The 17,669-nt window shown below is 43.7% G+C and overlaps 1 protein-coding gene across 9 annotated transcripts in view; it reads right to left on the reverse strand.

The window, feature by feature from the left end:
• Positions 1-1,445: 1,445 nt before the first annotated feature.
• Positions 1,446-17,669, reverse strand: part of b3gnt2b (UDP-GlcNAc:betaGal beta-1,3-N-acetylglucosaminyltransferase 2b) — a 32,302-nt gene continuing 16,078 nt past the window's right edge. For 5 of the 9 annotated variants that reach the window (XM_078272451.1, XM_078272453.1, XM_078272455.1 and 2 more), the window contains 2 exons: positions 14,282-14,420; positions 1,446-4,145 (listed from right to left, as the gene is read on the reverse strand). In XM_078272451.1, coding sequence (XP_078128577.1) covers positions 2,930-4,120 — 1,191 coding nt within the window. In that variant the 5' untranslated portion in view covers positions 4,121-4,145; positions 14,282-14,420 and the 3' untranslated portion in view covers positions 1,446-2,929. Of the gene's footprint in view, positions 4,146-13,915; positions 14,020-14,281; positions 14,421-17,669 lie in introns of all 9 variants that reach the window. The other 4 variants (XM_078272457.1, XM_078272460.1, XM_078272459.1 and 1 more) reach the window with 2 other exon arrangements.

The following is a 17,669-nucleotide window of genomic DNA, read 5'->3' on the forward strand; positions in this document are numbered from 1 at the left end:
AATGTTTTTCTACACCCGCAAGCTTACTGTTCTGCCTTGAAAACAACATCTACAGAAACTCAGACACATCCAGGCTACTGAGACCAGAGAAACACTGACGGTACAAACACAAGTTGCGTGTGTCAAAAGTAACGGAAAAAAACAGTGAAGCAAAATTACAAAATAAGGACGCAGTGATGGATAAAAGTAAAAAAAGGTGAGAGGACAGAAATGTCAGACAGTAAAACAAAGAAAAAGTTGCTCAGTGTGGACAACTAGAAAATACCTCTACAGCCAATCATCATGCAGATGTAACAATTATAAATAAAAAAAAAAGAAGTGATGATGACTTTTAAAAACATGTAAACATTTTAAGTAGCAATAAACTGTGTGCAGCAAGGGCAGAATGTAACATATTATTGGTACGCGTGAAGATGATACGTGACCCAATGAACAAGAATAGAATAGCTGTTGCTTGGACTTAAATAGAAGAAATAGAGAAAAAGCCTCCACTCAGTTCTTGGCTCCTGTTTAGTCTTTTTAGCGTTTGTTTTCTCCTACATGAAGTTAGATGGATTCTAGCATGAGGGTAATTAAAAAAAATAGTGTCCAGTAAGTCGGTAATCCGAGAAAAAACCCAAAATTAACCTTTGAGAACCTCAGTGACGGTATTTACTTTATTATTTTTCTTGTGTTAAACCCCAACAACCTGACACCGATGTAGGCTAAAAGTAACCAAAAAAAAAACATGTTGTTACATTACAGTCAAACAACTGAGAGATGAGTGGCTTTAAGTGACGGTTTGGAGCATCTGAAGAGTCAACGACTGAGATAATGTATTCGGTCTTGGAATACAGTTTTAAGTCATGGAGTTGTCAGTGTCTGTATAAAGCTCCCGATGGTGTTTTAAGCCCCCAACGACTCCTTCCAGGCAGCGCTGCGACCGTTGACTTCAAGGCACTTAACCCTAACCATAGCCATTGCCTAATCCTAGTGCCTTCCAGGCAGCGCTGCCTGGAAGGAGACGTTGGGGGCTTAAAACACCAATAAATGTATAAAGCTGAGTCTTAACAGATCACCATCCTGACCAGCAGGGGGGGGTCTAACAGAGGTGTAGGAATGTCGCACTTCTCTGGAACAACCAGGTTAAGGGTCAGACTGAAACTTATCAGCGTTGAAGTCATGGATCGGGTCAATGACATTGAGTATAAATACTAAATATGAAAGAAAATCCACTTCAAAGTGGATTTCACCCAAACCTTGATAAAGATTTACATTCACGTTACACACTTCTCTGACCCTTTCTAAACGAGTTTGAGAGAAACAAGAGAGCATCTGCTTTACTGAGACATGTAATATTACAAAAGGTGCATCTGAAATCTCTGACTGTCTCACATACAGCTGAAAAGGAACATTACGTAACATAAACGCTAAGTAAATATGTGCAGCACTTCACTTCAATGCAGCAGAGTGCTGAGCAGTACATTTCAAATATGAAGACTTTCATTGCAAAATTAGTCATACACCATTTTAAATCACCACCAACAAAGTCCTGAAAAGAAGGTAAAACAAAGACAAAAGAAATAATTTTGCTCCATAAACAGATATGTAACATTTGAAATGAAGCCTTCAAAATGATCAGTGAACATTGCAGAGACAATTTGTCAAGTAACAAAATCTTAGTTAGCTTACAAGTGATTTTCCACCATGATCAACCGGTTTTAAAGCACTTTTGATTCACTGACATCACAGTAAAACAACATTTAACAGCATTCAACATCTCCACACAACAGCTGCAGACACTCATGAGGCAAGTTACAGCGAGTATTTCAGACAGAAGCTCTACGCTGGCAGCTTGAAAGAACATCTGAAAATGCACTTAGGGTTCATATAAGCGTTTTATCCTTTCGTGTAAAGTGTGAACCTGAAGCAGAATTGGACAGCATTTTGATTTCTCCATCCATGTCGAAACAAGCCCAGACCTGCTGAGCTGTACAGAGCTGGACTCACATTCCTGTTTCCTGAAAGCAAAGTGTGTATTCACTCCACCAAACACCCCATTTTGAAGCTCTATGGACGATTTGAGAAAGTTTTGTCGTAACATGATTTATCTACAAGGCAAACACAGAGGAACTATTGCCAGTAAAATGAAGAGTAACAATGATGAATTTAACATAAATCACAACTACTTTTCAAAAACGAATAAATGGTTTGTGAAGTTCTGACGGTATGAGTTTTTCTATGAGGAAAAACGGGTTTAGTTTAAATTTAGCTATTTACAAGTAAATACTTTAGGGAGTGTGGATGGGAATAGCAGCACAAACTAAGCCTCCTGCAACAATTACTAGGAAGTGTTCACTGGGAAACTCTTTTAAAGCTAGCAGCAACATGGCGTGAAGTTTAAGAACTTCACTCGTTTACTTTTGAAAGTTGCTGACAACGATTGTTCTTTTCACCACTGCTAATAAAGACAGTGTCTCTTCCCTTGACCAAACAACAGAGAGTCCCAGGTAGACAGTTCTTAGTCTCCTTATTTATATAATACAGCATTGAGACGCTCCATCACGGAGCTGAAACAGTGTTAAAGCATTAATAAGGCCATATAAATAGTTTTGATATAAATATGTGCACGCAGAGAAAGACATGGTCACTTTGGGTGGCGCGCCATCGACAGTAAAGCAGGGATAGCTTGTCTACGGAAGTCTGACATCAAGTCAAAATACTATGGTGGCCATTTTGAAAAATAGTTAACACACCCTCATTTTTAGGAGGTACAATGCATCAACTTCTTTTAGTGACATTATAATAATATCTTAACTTAAAGCTGCCAACTCTTAAGTCATGACCCTGTTCACAATTAAATATTTGTCACTTTGACCTCTTGGGAACAACCTGAAAAATGCCTTCTTTTCTAGGGCCGTTTCAGTCACAACTGTCTGCTGCGGAGCCATCACTGGCAGTTCAGGTTAGGACTGCTGAGCCAGGACCAGATCTCGATCATCTCCTGCGGGGTCCTCGGGTGAACGAGCATTAAACTCTTGTAGGCGCAGGGGTTTGACCTGTACTTCACCTCTATGTTAAAGGTCCTGAAGCCTTTGTGCTTCTCGGGGGCCAGCCCTAGCTTCCGAAGGCACATACCCGTGTAGACATCATCTATCGGATAGAGCGCTACATGTTGTGACACATTGTGCAGACTAGCAGCGACGACACCAGAGTAAAGGTACCCACCTCCTCCTGCATATGGAGGGTACGTCCCGATGTACATGCTCTCTGGGATGAAGTATTTGACCTTCTTGTCTCGGTGGGGCCCTGCGTTGGTTATCAGGTCACCCACAAACAGGTCCCTGGCTTTGGGGGCCGAGAGGCCCTTGAGGAAGTCCAGGATGCGGTAGGTATTGACAAAAACATCGTCGTCGCCTTTGAAGATGAAGCGAGCACCGGTGCAACGAGTCTGAATCCACTCCAGGAAGAGAACTTCTTTGACAGTCAGGTTGAAGAACGAATCCCTGAAATCCCACTGGATGATGTCTTTATGATGGACGCTCTCATAGTGCAGCATCTTGGACAGATCCGGGTGGTGGTCCCCAGCTGTGGCGTTGCCGAGAAGGAAGATAGTAACCACCGTCTGATTGGCTATAACACCCGCCTTTCCCCAGGACTGACGGATGGCCTGGCGGCGGTCAAAGTGCGGTGCCAGGGACTTGACAGCCAGGAGCAGGAACGGCGGCTCCCTACAGACATCAGGCTGGTCCACCATGATCGGGTAGGAGCGGCAGTGCATGTAAATCAGGAAGTCCTTGAAGCGTGCCGGTAGGGAGTTGTAGTCTTTCACCTGAGTGGTAACCCTGAAGTTAGGCTGGCAGGGGTCAGAGGTCAAGGTGGTGTCGTTAGCCCATTCAGGCAAATCTGCAGTGCTGTAGTTTTCCCCCAGGATGGGATTATGGTGAAGGTCTAGAATTTGCTGCTGGTGATTCCAGTAAGCAGGGCTGGCAACCAGTTTGTTCCAGAATGGTTTGGAGGGGATGCGGACCTTGTGACCATTTTTGTCTTGACTGTTGTGTCGGGAGATGATGATGAAGATGAAGAGGTTGACCATCATCACTGTCACCACAAGCTTCAGCCTCCTCCACAACAGCGCCATGACAGTGTCCTTTCCCCGTCAGCACCTGAGCAGACACACAGAGAAAGAAATAAAAGATGTCAAGGATAGGAAAATACTTTTGTTCATAAGCTGCATTTGAATACCATATGAGAGAAAGGACAACCTGGGAGGACTTCTATGTAGTTGCTCACAGACTATGAATATGACAGAATATGGACTATTACATTCAAAGTCTGTAGCTAGATGGGGATAAATCCTGATGTACCTACAAAATATACGACTTCACAACAGAGTGTGACAGCTCAAATGCAAATTCAGGGAAAGCAGCGGTTGAACAAGCAAGCCACAGAATACGTCCTTTAGATATGTATGTTGCTCGGTGATTCATAACTAGTGGAGGATGACCATTTTACAAGGAGGAACTTTCTGTAGAGCCATAAAACATTTAAGTAACCTGTCACTCCAGAGATTTACAATTTAAAAAGGGAGCATAAATAACTATCTTTGCTATACATTGATTTCAGTGTGGCTTATGTGTAAACTGCATGTAGCATTAACAAATGGTCACTTTAATCTCACTGTAACTAACCAAATAGGTCTGTAAATGGGCAACTACTGTTGAAAACATGTTTGTAATAGGTAGTTCATGCAACTAAGCTTTTAAGAGCTTGGTCAGTCTTGACAGGAATTTATGATGGAAAAATCAATTGATTTTTCAGGGTAATGATCATGTGCTTTCCATTTCAGGGAAAACAAGATAGTCGTCACAGTTTTTATGGCCAGTTAGGGCTGGCCCAATGGTGAAGTTTGTAGTTTTTCCACTTCTCTCTTTGTTAAGAAGGAACTGGTGGGAAGATTTTTCAACCACAAGACCACTGTGATACAAAGTCACATGAATATGCACAAACATTTTATTTATTACAAATGGCTGGAGGAAACTTCAGAAGAGATCCATCTATCTAAGAATATCTTGGAATCCAAATCACATTTCCACTTCTAACAAGAGTTAGTGTCTCTCTCTCATATACACAACAGAGTTTAAACCGGTTAACCACAAGTCAAATCACAAATCCTTTTCCATTAGTCTGGCAAGCTGTGATGTTTATTACCCGCTGTACAACATTGAAACGGAGAATCATTCTGCAAATCAACAATCAACAGATGTCCTTCAGGTTACCAAGCAGTGTGTGTAACTTTTTGACTCACAGGCCAAGATGGCGGGTAGATGAAAAAAAATCCACTGGCTAAGCTGCTTTTTTTTTTTACCGGCCAAATTAGAAAATTGCTGGGTTTTTGTAACATGCATCACATAAAAACTTTCTGGTTGGGGTTGCAAGTCCTGCTGGTTTATCTGATGCCAAAAATCACCACATACTAAAAAAAAGGTTAATGCTAGCTATCAGTAAACAGAAGTGAAGTGGTGGCTGGCGTTCCGGTGTGTGTGTTTGTGTCAGTATATGTTTGTGTGTGCCAGTCCCCGCGAAGCTCCGACGTGCAGAGGAACAGAAGAAAGTAGCTGTAGCTTCACCAAAATGAAGACTGAAAAACAGAACTATTCTGGTACAAACATTTACTCACCAAGTGGCAGACAGCCCTCTGAAACTTACTCCTCGCCAAACGGAAATGTACTCGCATTTGACGAGTGTTAATATAGAACCCTGAGTGAGTGAGTGAGTGAGTGAGTGAATAACATGATACATTTTTGCACTACAACCCGAGCATACTGCTTTGTGTCTTTTGTTGAGTGATGATGACATGTTGCTTACTTAATTTAAGCAATATAACGACAGAGGACAGTTTCAATAAAGCCAAATATTTGAGTATCGTCACCTTGGTTTTGTCCTTCTTGGCCAGTGTCAATTGAACCAAAAAAAAGAAAATAAATGAGGACATGTGAGTATAGGGTTCGAACAGGTCCAATGGACAATACAGCCTTTCAGGAGGTTAGAGTGTGCCTCAGGTTTCTGCTTTGGCAGGCTCACACATCCTAGCCGATACATTCTCTTTGCCATGTCCCCCTCTTTCGCTTTTCTACTGAAAACAACTGTATCCTGCCTCACATTCCCCCCCCCCCCTTCCTTCTTGCCAGCGAGTCAGCCACATCGACTGTACATCTGCTCGAGCCACTGCAGGGTTTTCATTAAGTTATTTGAGATTCTTGTGCTAGTAACTTTTCTATGCCAGATTATCAGAAAACACTGAATGACAAAAACAATCCACTATTATTAAAATTACATTTTTTTTGTCGTCTTTATTTTGATAGCTGGCAGTAGAGTAGTGACAGGAAACGAGGGGAAAGACTCGTGCTACAGTGGGCTTATCGTCCTCTGCACCACTGCATGTATCCTTACTCCCTCTGCATCGTGTTGTTCTCTCGGCCTCTTAGCAACAACTCTGCACTGCTGCGTCCCTGTTTGCTTTCTTTCCTCCCTTTCCTTGTTTACCCCCTTTTATCCTCACCTCCTCTACCTGCCTTCTCCTATCCTCCCCTTTAATCTCTTTCCTTTTCCTTGAATTTTGCTCACATTTACGTGAAAACCAAGAGAAAGGCCAGTCACATTTACACAGTTTGATGAAACATAATCCTGAAGGTATATCAGTGTTATATTACCAACAAGGACAAGCACAGACATAGCCTTTTCTTTGGGCCCCCTTCTTTCTTGCTTTTTCTCATGGATGATTAAACTTTCCTGTCCTCTGCATCCCCATATAAACAAGGAGACTTCTGGGGAAATGGGTGGGCGGAGGGAAGGGGGAGGGGGAAATTCTAAAGGAGGAACAACATGTTGACAAGACCACAGCTTCCGTACGTCTAATTAACCATCAGTAGCACAAGGCTAACCATATACCTACCTGCATCACCCTGATTGAACATCTGTGGCTAGTTAGAAGACATTTGTTTGAGCTGTAATGTTGCAACAAGGGTGTGTTGTAGGGGTGGTACGGTTCATGAAAAAACATCTGAACCGCTCGGTTCGCATGTCTCGGTTCGGAGCGTGTGTGCGTCGCACGGTTAATGTGCACTAACCACTTACTGCCATAGTGCCCACTTTCGACACCTATGTTAAAACACTTACTGGAAACGCAGAGGGGGATGAGCGTGATGAACGCAACACATGGCAGCTGATTGGAAGAACGCGTCACGTGGTTCTTGCTGCTCCCGAATTTCAAAACAGACTAATGGCGTCTTGTTCTGAATACGATCTCGTATTTTACAAAAATAGTTCACCGAAAAGTGTTTCTGAAAACATTTTAAGCGAGAAATAGGCCATACAGTTGCTGAATCTTTTCTTCTGAAGTTTTTTTGATCGACAATGGTCAGTTTAAAAGATTTTCGTCAAATTTTGAGAGGCGTCGAGCCGACCGCTCCTCAGGAGTGTGGAGTGCTGCAGTTCACGTCACATGCAGAAATGGTAAGTGGGAGAGATAAGGAAGGCTGCGCCAGCGTCGTATATAGTCTGGTGTGTGGGAACATTTTGGATTTTATGTTACCTATGATGACAGCAGAAATAAAACAATAGATAGAACGGCCACTGCGTGCATGTATTGTGCAACATGCATTCAATGTGCTAATTTTATATATATATATATATATATATATATATATATATATATATATATATATATATATCTCATATGCTTAAGTATATTTCTGGAGTGTTAAAGATTAAAAGAAAAAACAACAAGAACTGTACAGAACCGAAAACAGTGACCCTAAAACCGTGATACGAACCGAACCGTGGATTTTGTGAACCGTACCACCCCTAGTGTGTTAGCTGATGCTCCCATCAGTGGATCAGGTATGTTTACTACGTTTACAACAGCACCTGGATAGCCATCGCACGCATGTGCAGGTTGAGTGTTTGTATCAACAAAGTCACCTGTGACCTGGGTGACGTATGCCCTGTGCTCCGGCACAAAGGGCAGGCCCACCCAGGAAGTGACCTCTTGCATCTTCTCGCGTTGGTAAGCAGGTTTTCGAGTTTCAAACAGGTTTTGGCATCGCTGGGAGTCTTGTTGCCCAAACGGGTTGGAGCTGTGAATTTACGCTCTCCAAAAGACTGCGACTAGCCACCTTAACACGATTGCACTCATTACATAAGGTAAGACCGATTTTTTGAGAAAGAGTTAACGTTGTGTTACGGCCATGCCGATTGGCTGACTTGTAGTCAGCTGTGTCGGTGTTCACGCCGTTCCTGAGAAGGGTGAAAATACGGGGAGATTCCCTCCCGCAAACTTTCTTTTCTTGTAACGGGATGCAGTCGTGGTCTCGCTTTGACTGCGTTTGTTCAAATTCTCCCGGTCAGTCAGAGTTTTTTTTTTTTTTTTTCTTCTTCCCCTCTCAGTTGTTGGGTACGCGCTCATAAGTTAATGGCGCGTGAGTATCATTTCCTAGTTATTGTTATTATTGTAGTGGTTATCACTGTTGGGCTGCTGGCCATTTAGGCTCAGCTTTTGTTTCTTTGTTAAGACGGGTTAGGGTTAGTTTCACGACACGACAAAAGGATCCCGTTTCACGACAAAAGGAGATATTCAGTTTTTGACATTCATTGCTGCACTGGAGTGTGTTCGCTCCAGGCGGCGCTACGTTATATAGTGGCATTAAGTTATTTTCGCCTTAAGACAGCAGGGATTGTCTACATCATATTGTAGCGTCACTGTCAACAATAACAGCACCTGGGACAGGCTCTCGGGAAACCGGCAGTGAAAGGGAAGACTCAGATAGCAGCCAGACATCGGTCAGGCCTATTTTGAAGGTGGCACTAGCGCGCCTTGGGTTAGATGAGGCACCGGTCATAGTACCCCCTCAGAGTGCATTTTTTTAAGACGCCTCCTCAGTCAACAGCTCTCTGTGTCCCACCATCAGCTCCGTACATTGAGGAGCTCCAAAGGTGCTAGGCAGACCTCAGACGTCTCTCTCACCTTCCGAGTGACTGTAGGGCATTGGTGAACATGGTGGATGCGTCCAGCTACGGACTAGGCAATATGCCCAATGTAGAGTCGGCTGTTGCGGCCCTTGTGCTGTCACCTGACGAAGCACTCAGGCCCGATGCTCGCTGTCCCCGGCCGCAGTGCCGCTTGACTGATGATTCCATCGTCAGGAGCTATGACACGGCGGCACCTACGGGACGTATTGGAAATTCTATGTCCCACCTCATCCTAGCCCTGTCCCAGTCACTGCAGGACTCAGATGCAGACCCGTCTATTCAGAGGTTAAGTGATGCCTCCCTGCAGGCATTTGCCTACATGAGCAGGGAGCTAGGAAGGCTTATGTCCTCACTGACCCTCGCTCGACGCCAGATATGGCTGGCCCGGCCTCCGCTTTCGGAGCCATGCAGAAGGGCACTCAGTTCCCTTCCGGTTGTTCCAGGGGAACTGTTTGGCCCTGCAGCACAACAGGCTCTGGAGCGTAGTGTACAGGTTACACAAGCGAGACAGCAGTTTGCAAGTCTGCGCCGTGAATACCCCAGTGGACAGAGGCCCTATTCATCCAGCATTACAGCAGTACCACAGCCAGCCGTCCAGTAGGTGACGCAACGCTCTGGACGATTTCACCAGCCCAATCCTGTCCAGCCCCCTCGCTTTCCACAATGGGGCCAGACCTCTGCCCGTCACCCCTCCAGGCATCGGAGGGGGCGGGGGGGTAGACAATGATCACACAGTCGTGCCGGTCGGACGCTTCACCAGCCAGCAGCTCAGATGCTGGGAAGCGTTAACATCAGACCCCTGGGTTGTGACGACCCTGTCCCAGGGTTACACCATACAATTCCGACGCCGAACGCCAGGATTCCGTGGTGTGAAGATGACCATGGTCAAGGATCCGACCAAGGTCCTGGCCCTACGCCGGGAGATCTGGGCTCTCCTGGAGAAGGCAGCCATCGAGCCGTTAGACACGCATACACAGAACGGTGGCTTCTATTCCACGTACTTCGTCATACCAAAAAAAAGATGGGGGCCTCCGCCCCATACTGGACTTGACTATCTCAAGGTACTAAGATTTCACATGTTGCGTACTATAGAGGTCTTAGAGGGCATTTGACAGAACGACTGGTTCACTACCATTGATCTGAACGATGCGCATTTTCATGTCCCCATTGCACTTCATCACAGGCAGTTTCTTCGCTTTGCGTTCGAGGGAAGGGCGTATCAGTTCCGTGTTCTCCCATTTGGGATTTCGCCCAGGGTTTTCACCCGGTGTGTAGCGGCAGCACTGGCTCCACTCCAAGCCCAGGGAATGCGTATTTTCCCTTACCTGGACGACTGGCTCGTCTGCTCCGGGTCGGAGGCAGACGGCCTCAGAGATTCTGCGTTGATTCGGCAGATTTTGCAGTGGGCTCACCCTCGCCTGCTGAGCCTGAGGGCTATGTACTAACCAGGCGCCCAGAACGGGGTTGCAGATCTCCTGTCCCGCCAGCGCCCCCATCCGGGAGAATGGAGACTTCACCCAGAGGTTGTACAAGCCATCTGGCACAGGTATAGCGTGGCGGAAGTGGATCTTTTTGCCTCCCAGGCGATGACACACTGCCCCCTATGGTTTTCTTTCGGGGAACCAAGTCCCCTAGGCCAGGATGCTCTGGCACACGCATGGCCCATGCAACTGCTGTATGCTTTCCCGCCTCTGCCATTAATATTGCCAACACTGGACAGGGTGTCTGTAGTGGGACACGAGATACTGCTAATAGCCCCCAGATGGCCAGGAAGAGTATGGTTTCCAGTGTTACACCAACTTCTACAGGGAGAGCCTTTGTGCCTTCCGGTGAGAATGGATCTCCTCACAGTTGGGTGGCCAAATCTGGCACCTGAATCCATCTCGGCTGAAAGTTTGGGTCTGGCCTCTGAAGGGCCAGAGCCATTGATAGGGCTCTGTGAGCCAGCAGTGGTGCGGACTATTCACAGTTCCCGGGAACCCTCCACTAATGTTATGTCCTCTATGCTAATAGGTGGAAACGTTTTGCCAAGTGGTGCCAAGCTCAAAATCAGGAGCCAACACAATGCTCCATACTGGGTATACTCAGTTTTCTCCAGTCACTCCTTGATCAGGGCCTCACAGCCTCCACAATCAGGGTGTATATTGCCGCCATCTCAAAAAACAACTAATGTTGCATTAAGGTGTTCTTTATACAGACATACATAAGCACATATTTAGGTGCACACAAGCACCGTTTCGCCAAGAAAAGACATACGAGTCAAAAAGCAGTCCAACAGAAAGCACTGCATGTTTGTACTTAATAGTTGTACAGAGCGCTCGTAAATGACATAACAGTGGAAGAGGGAGAAAGTCTGCTCAGGGAGACTGGATTGACTTTTTAATGTATGGAGACGCTAACTGTTTCATATGTATGTGGTAATGCATGATAATGATAATGTATGAGGAAGGGGAATCAGATATAGGAAAATAAAAAAGGACCAGAGAGCAGTGGGGAGGCAAAGCAGAGCAACCTTTAGTTGCCTTATCTGTAAGTGAGTTTAGCATTAGTGTGTGGAACCATCAGTATTGCTATTTGCAGTCAAATACAGGCCAGGCTACCTAAAATACATAAGAGTGTACATGTTTTAAATGCCCTTTACTAAATGAGGAATATTCCACATATCTTAATTCGGCTTTGCCTATAGTGACTATGATGTTATTTGGATTATGGTAATAAGAAAATGCTATGTTAGCTGAACTTGCTTTTATGTGCTGTACAGTGGATTTTGCAGAGATCAAACCTTACCTTGCCATCTATATAGATTTTTAACCATACTATATCCCCTGTCTTCTTTTTACAGTCTATAGTGTCTTTCACTTCAAATCCACACATCTCACTCAGTTCAGTAATGAAATAACAAGCTTGGTAAAGAACTATACACCCTATTACGAGCTGCAGGATACAAATGTTAATCACATATCCTGTAAATAATTCAATCAATAATGAACATCCTGTATCAAAGGTGGATTAGTTTAATTATGCTTATTTATTGTTCCATCATAAAAGTGACTTTTAATCCAATTATAAATTGAGCAGCCTCCTCATGCAGGCCATGTGTGATTTGTATACAGGATATTCCTGCCTATGAAATACATTAAGTTCCAACTGGAGTGAACTTAACTTAAAAAGCTTCATGGTCTAAATTCAGCTACAGTTGACCACGTAAATGGATGCATCTGGAGGACTAGAAAAGCACGTGTACAATGTGTTGAATCTTCTTGTTTGGTTGAGGTTTTGCACCATGAGTCAGTACTAAACACTTCGCAGCAAATAGTACCGAGGGAAAAAAGCAGAGCACAACAAACCAAATATCAAATTTTACTGTGACGGTCTTATTTTTCTACAACCAATGAACTGATGTTAAAATAATCTGGAAATTATATTTTTAGGTTAACATTTTACAGGTTAGATCCTGCAGGTAAGAACAACAGTGAGCCAGATGGACTCTGATGCCGTTTTGAGTTTCATTGATAAGCACAGACAGCAGGTATGTGGCACACTGATTACATCTGGTAGTAATTTACTGGACAATGCCAGGCTGTTTACCATTGTGGTTTCTACATGATAAAAGGTTCAGTGAAGCAAGGCATCTTACCTGTGTGGGGGATGGGTTTGAGACAGCAGAAAACAATGGCCGTGGCAGGTTAAAAAGGGACGGGTTTCTGTGTGTGCGTTTGTGTTAGGGCTGCACGATATTTTGTTTCATCGTCTACATCGCGATGTGCACATGCGCGATAGTCACATCGCAGGACGGGGGGAAGTGAGGCTCTCCCGTGTGTAGAAAAGTACCGTAAGCGGCACAATGATGCACATGCTTTTCCATGTAGTGAAGCTACAGTAGTCAGTGTTTTATGTTCGCTGCAAAGACAAACTAAATCACCTGATTAATGCAACGTAATCACAACATCTCCCAGCCATTTTTCACCGCAGAAAGCTGCTACCAGCCAGGCTAAAGCTAACATAGTTAGCCTAAAGAAACAAGTCGTCTGTCCCAACTAACGTTATGGTTCGGAGCTGCGACGCTGGAAATGTAACACTAATCTACAACAGCAGTCTGTTTCTGATATAACGTCATTTACACTGATTTAAGTGCTCTTGGATACACAGTTTGTTGCAAGAGTGTGACATGCAGGCTCTGCATGCACAGCAAACCATCAACCATAATCAATTTATCAAACAAACAAAGCAGGCCCCGCTAGTCGACTACAACCTGAAATTTAGAGGAAGCAACATGCATGCATTATTAATATCATTCACTTTAGCCTGGATTGATATTATATGAATACAATGGTGTCATGTCAGTCAACCAGTGTATTTCTTCCTAATTTCCCTCTCCAAAATCACTTTAGAAGAGTAGTCACAGCGCTTACTTGCTTTGGTTTTTGTAAAGAATTAAAGTTCAACAAAGACTGGTTCACATAAGAAAATTTCCTTTTTCATTTTTATTTTCTTCGTAGATGCACTCCCCTACAAAACCACCCCAGTAGTTGAGAATGATTTAGTATTTCTAAATACGGTTATTTGTCCTCTTGTAAAAAATTAGTCTTTTTTTTCATATCGCAATATATAATTGCAGGGGAAAAAAAATATCGCAATGTAAGTTTTTTCCAATATCGTGCAGGCCTAGTTTGTGTCCCTGAGTTTAAGCATTAATCTAAATGAGTTTCAGGGTTTCGATTGGACAAATTTAAATACCTATGTATGGAGTCAGGTTGGTAGTAGGGATGCACCGACACTACTTTTTTTTCAAAGTTCAAGTATTTACATTTGGGTACTTGCCAATACAGAGTACATATACGAGTACTATGTGTGATAACAGCATTACAGTTCTAACAATGACTTTGAAAACATGTTTTATTTGCACCTGATGCACCATGAAGTCCAGTCGGTGCCCACATGCTTTACCGTTCGTTGTTTGTGTACGTGTTGCCACACGGGTGACTTTACCGATACGGTCATCGATCATCCCTGGTTGTGACAAGATGAAATTAAATGAAATTTGGACATTTTCTTGAACACACTGTTCCAAATGTAATCATCTTCACACAAATTGAATACCAAGACTTACTGATAAGTTGTTTATGGTCAACAATTTTGTAGATTGAAAGGTGTTTCTAAATGTAATTATGACTTCTATGCATGGGTCACTTTAACTCACTCTTTGACAAAATGAATGTGTCACCTAATCATATACTGCCTGTGTTTCTGAAGGTGTGAGTAGACATCTTACCTTTGCAGGTTAGAGGGCCTCCTCAGCTTGTGTTGTCTTGGTGTCTCCTCTCCGCTCTCTTACCCCATACTTGGCTCCGCCCTCTGGGAAACCACAGACAATGGGAGGTGGGGGGTAAGGAAGGTGAGAGAGAGGGGAGCTGAAAACAGATGAAACAACCTGTGTGTCAACAGGAATTGCTGCATTTACTTGAAGACCCACAGACACATATGTTCTTCCCACCACATATAGCAGAGGCTGCTCTAATAGTTGTTTTCAGAGATTTATCAGTTTACAGACATTTGTGCTGTCATTTCCCCCCCTCAGGCTTAGAGCCATTTATTCTCTCTCTCTCTCTCTCACTCTTGTAGGCTCACGCTGCCGCATGCACATCCATCAGGGATGCTGAGGGGACTAACGTTCGACCTGTGCCGTTTTCTGTGAAGCATGTTCAGAATGTCGTCGATATCACTTGGAAGTGTGCTAATAGCTAGGGATGCACCGATACTACTTTTTTTAAAGATAAAGTACAAGTACTTGCCGATACAGAGTACCTAAAAGGAGAATTCTGGTCAATTTTAACACGTAGCTCCGTTTGTGGTCCGGGAGTGCCGTCAGTAGCTAGAAAAACAAATCGGTGTTGCCTACACTCTTTTATTACCGTCTTCACCTGACTTTACCATAGAGTACGCAGCTGTCCTGCTTTTCTTACAGACATGTGAAATCACCACAGACAGTTTGGTTCATGGACTCGCTGCACTGCTGAGAGTGAATATGGGAAACGCTGGAATGGATATTTGGCGTTATTTTACCACGTCTATTTAAAGGAGAATTTCGGTCGATTTCAACATGTAGCTCTGTTGTTTGTAAATTTGGAGTGCTGTCAGCAGCAAGAAAAACTAAAACAATAGGTGCTGCCTACACCGTATTATCCCCTTGCTAGGGTTAGCCCCCAACAGACTTAAACAGGGCAAGTTTTAAAACGTGTTTTTAGCCTCTAAACATGCTCGAAATGTCATTACAAGTGCCTACCCATGTGCAGCGATTCCTTCTGAGGGAACACAGCAAATGTGACTGCAATATTGGATTGTAGGAGTTCGACAATTGACTAGTGAGGACTTGACCAGAAAACAGGAAATAAACAGAGGTATGTGCACTGGCTGGATTAACACAACATATCTCCATTGGTACAGGCGCTATCCCCTGACCAATTGGCTATCCTAACCTTAACCACTCGAGCTGCTTCGTAGGGCGGGTCTTCGCGTGGGATTCTTAAATTTGCATGCAGCGATGATATAATATCACACAAACTTCACAAGATCAACTTAAATAGACATAATAAAACAAATGGACAACTCATAGTTTGCAAAAAAATAATTAAAAAAAGTTAATACCTCGTAAAATGGCGATTAATACATTTTAATGGCCTTCATTTTTACTAATTTGATTTACTACCTTTTAATACTTTTTAAAACCCTGCGGACAACCTGTTATTAATACCACAATGGGGAAATTCACATTGTTGCAGCAGCAAGGGATAAGAGGGAAGAATGAATGATTTAGAAAGAATGAAGAACGCAAAGTCCATTGACGTCATTCACGTGCATATTAAGTACCTATGTGGATTTACCGAGCCAATGGAGAGGATGGTTTGTTTACACCAGCAGCTAAGTTCACAAGATTTTGCCCAAATGTAAAGACTTGTGGCAAACTATAACAGTTAAAACAGTTAGACTACATAGCGAGAGCTTTCGTAGCAGCCTGTTTGTAAATAGCGTGTTTTTTTTTTTTTTTGCAGAGTAGCACTGTGGTTGTTAAAACAGCGCTGTGTAGAAACTGCACGCAGACAGAGCAGATTAAAATATTGCTTTCTTCATGTTTATGCCCATTAAGCTGATGAGAGACATTGGGCTAACACTGCTACTCCAAATATCAGTGGTGAAGTTTACGGGCAACTGGCTACTGATGTGCTTTTTCACAAAGCAGCTTTGGAAACATGGTTTCTGTGATGTGGTGACGGCTGGAAATGTCTTGGCTCCAGTACACTGACAAGACGTCGAAACGCAGTATTATTAACGACTGACTGGGGATTTCCACCGAATGCAGAACGTCTGTGGGCCGGCTCCGCTGTGTGTCGGCTCCATGCTCCGCCGTCCATCAATACCCACCAGGTCCGGATTTGTTGCGGTACGGCTGAGGCCATGACTGACAGCTGTAGTCACGAGGACCCACAACATCTCGCGAATTCACGTAGAATAGAACCACAAAACCACCAACAGATTGTTTCCATCCAGAGGAGTAGAGGGGAAACAACTCTGTGCTGTGTTTAAGGTCTAGTGCAGGGAAATATGATCCGCTGTGAGCACGGTGTATTTTATTTTGAAATGGATGTTTTATTTTGCTTCTGTGCTCGACTTCCTGTCCCGCACTATCTGTCCCGTGCTGAATTGCTGTGGATTTCTCCAGCATCCGGCAAAAATAGAAGCTTTGCGTATCTGCTCCAGAGAGCTGCGGAGCTCTCTGGAGCTGTGCCGGAGTCGGAACGCAGCCGTTCTGCAGTCAGTGATGCACACATTGACTTTAATGGAAACCTAATGACTCCGCCGCTGTTCCGGAGCGGGTCCGCAGACGTTCCGCAACCGGTGGTAACTGGGGGTGACAATGGCTGGTCGCCATGTGCAATCATACATTGGGCACACAGGACTTTCACTCTGAAGAGAAGGGATCGCGTCCCACGAGTGGCATTTATCAACCGTTTTTGGCGACGCCACGTGGTATGTATGTTTTACCGCTGTACACAGCGTAGACATATGTGTAGGTCTACATGCGTGTACGTGGATAGCTCAAACTGCATACAGATAACACGCCATTTGGCTTTAGGAAAGTGGCGTGTATGTTTACGCAAAGTCATGATGCCATGTTGCCCCAGTAAATGGTCAAACATGGGCAACACTAAAAAAAATAAAATATCTATAATATTTAGCTTTTGCCAAAGTCACTGAAATCTCCCTTAATACACACAACTAGGTTTTGTTAATCATTAAACCGCTGGTTCTACTGGTCAGATATGAGGGGTCAGCACTCAGTGAAAGGTGATATGGCTTTGTTATATGCTGCATGGCGTTCCATCTGAAATATTCACTTAAAGGTTATCCAACACCCAAAAATGTTAAAAAGGGGAAAAAAAAAAAAGCATAGTTAATCAACAATGGAATGTCTCTGTCTATAGCTTCTGAATGCACTCACTGACTCTAATCTAAATACTGTCTCTGAGTTCACTCACTGTTTGTGCGTCTTTCTTTACAAAAGAAAAAAGTACTTCTTAGACTTAAGTCTGAATTATTTAGAGACATTACACCTTCAATTCCTGGCTGTTACTTCTCAATTGTAAATGACACACAAATGTCAC

The sequence above is a fragment of the Sander vitreus genome, chromosome 17 (genome assembly GCF_031162955.1).
Source record: "Sander vitreus isolate 19-12246 chromosome 17, sanVit1, whole genome shotgun sequence".
Lineage (NCBI taxonomy): Eukaryota > Metazoa > Chordata > Actinopteri > Perciformes > Percidae > Sander > Sander vitreus.